Source organism: Laccaria bicolor, genomic scaffold (genome assembly GCF_000143565.1).
Source record: "Laccaria bicolor S238N-H82 LACBIscaffold_44 genomic scaffold, whole genome shotgun sequence".
Taxonomy (NCBI): domain Eukaryota; kingdom Fungi; phylum Basidiomycota; class Agaricomycetes; order Agaricales; family Hydnangiaceae; genus Laccaria; species Laccaria bicolor.
The window spans coordinates 171,371-172,400 of NW_001889915.1; the positions used below are offsets into that span (position 1 = coordinate 171,371).

At 38.9% G+C, this 1,030-nt stretch overlaps 1 protein-coding gene across 1 annotated transcript in view; it reads left to right on the top strand.

Annotated features, from left to right (window-relative positions):
• The window catches only part of LACBIDRAFT_332762 (uncharacterized protein), a gene marked incomplete at both ends in the record, with an annotated part of 568 nt that extends 394 nt beyond the window's left edge, over positions 1-174 (top strand). Inside the window, one exon of the mRNA XM_001887295.1 lies at positions 166-174. Coding sequence (XP_001887330.1) covers positions 166-174 — 9 coding nt within the window. The remainder of the gene's footprint in view (positions 1-165) is intronic.
• Between the last annotated feature and the right edge of the window lie 856 nt (positions 175-1,030).

Consider the following 1,030-nt stretch of genomic DNA (forward strand, 5'->3'; position numbering starts at 1 on the left):
GGGAGCGAGGGTATATGATGTGTAAAAGTTATAGGGCTAATAAAGCCTTCGTGGTGTAGTGGTTTATTGTGGCAGTTACAGCTGCCCAAGTGATTGAGTGTTCAATTCCCGGTCATAGCATTCTTTTTTTCTGGTCTAATAATAATAACAATAATAAATAAACAGAAATTGTAAACTCTTTCTGGACTCCATATGGAGTCTGGCTGGTTGACTGTGTTATGAGCTGGAGTCCATGCAGTCCAAATGGTGGACCTGGACTCCAGTTGGAGTCCAGGTGGATCCTAGACTAACATTTGGCTGGGTTGCCACCAAAGAAAAAATCTGGATGAACAGCAGTAATCCATCTGGAGTCTGCCGGAGTCCATCCGGAGTCCAACCGGAAAATGTGGAGGAGTGTAAAGTCCTCGCTTTGTTCATTAGAAAATTGTGTAGTGTCCACTTTTTTCATTACAACACTTTGTAGTGTCCGCTTTATTCATTAGAAAATTGTGTAGTGTCCGCTTCTTTCATTAAAAAACTATGTAGTCTCCACTTTATTCATTAGAAAGTTGTTGTGTTCGATTTTTCATTAGAACACTTTGTAGTGTCCGCTTTGTTCATTAGAAAATTGTGCACTGTCTGCTTTTTTCATTGAAACACTTTGTAGTGTCCGCTTTATTCATTAGAAAATTGTGTAGTGTCCCATTTTTTCATTAAAACACTTTGTAGTGTCCGGTTTGTTCATTAGAAAATTGTGTAGTGTCTGCTTTTTTCATTACAACACTTTGTAGTGTCCGCTTTTTTCATTACAATTCTGTGTAGTATCCCCTTTTTTCATTAGAAAACTCTGCAGTATTCGCTTTTTTCATCAGAAAACTTTGTGGTCTGCCTCTCTGATATATTGTCACTCCAGTAAAACAGCTCTTCATCATCTGGAATTCATACACCAGTTGTGTTTTGACTGAACATCTAGTGTCCTAACTTTCCCCTTGAACAGCATCTGACAGTAGCCCCAACAGCTGGTAAATCAATCACTGAGATCCTCTTGAAG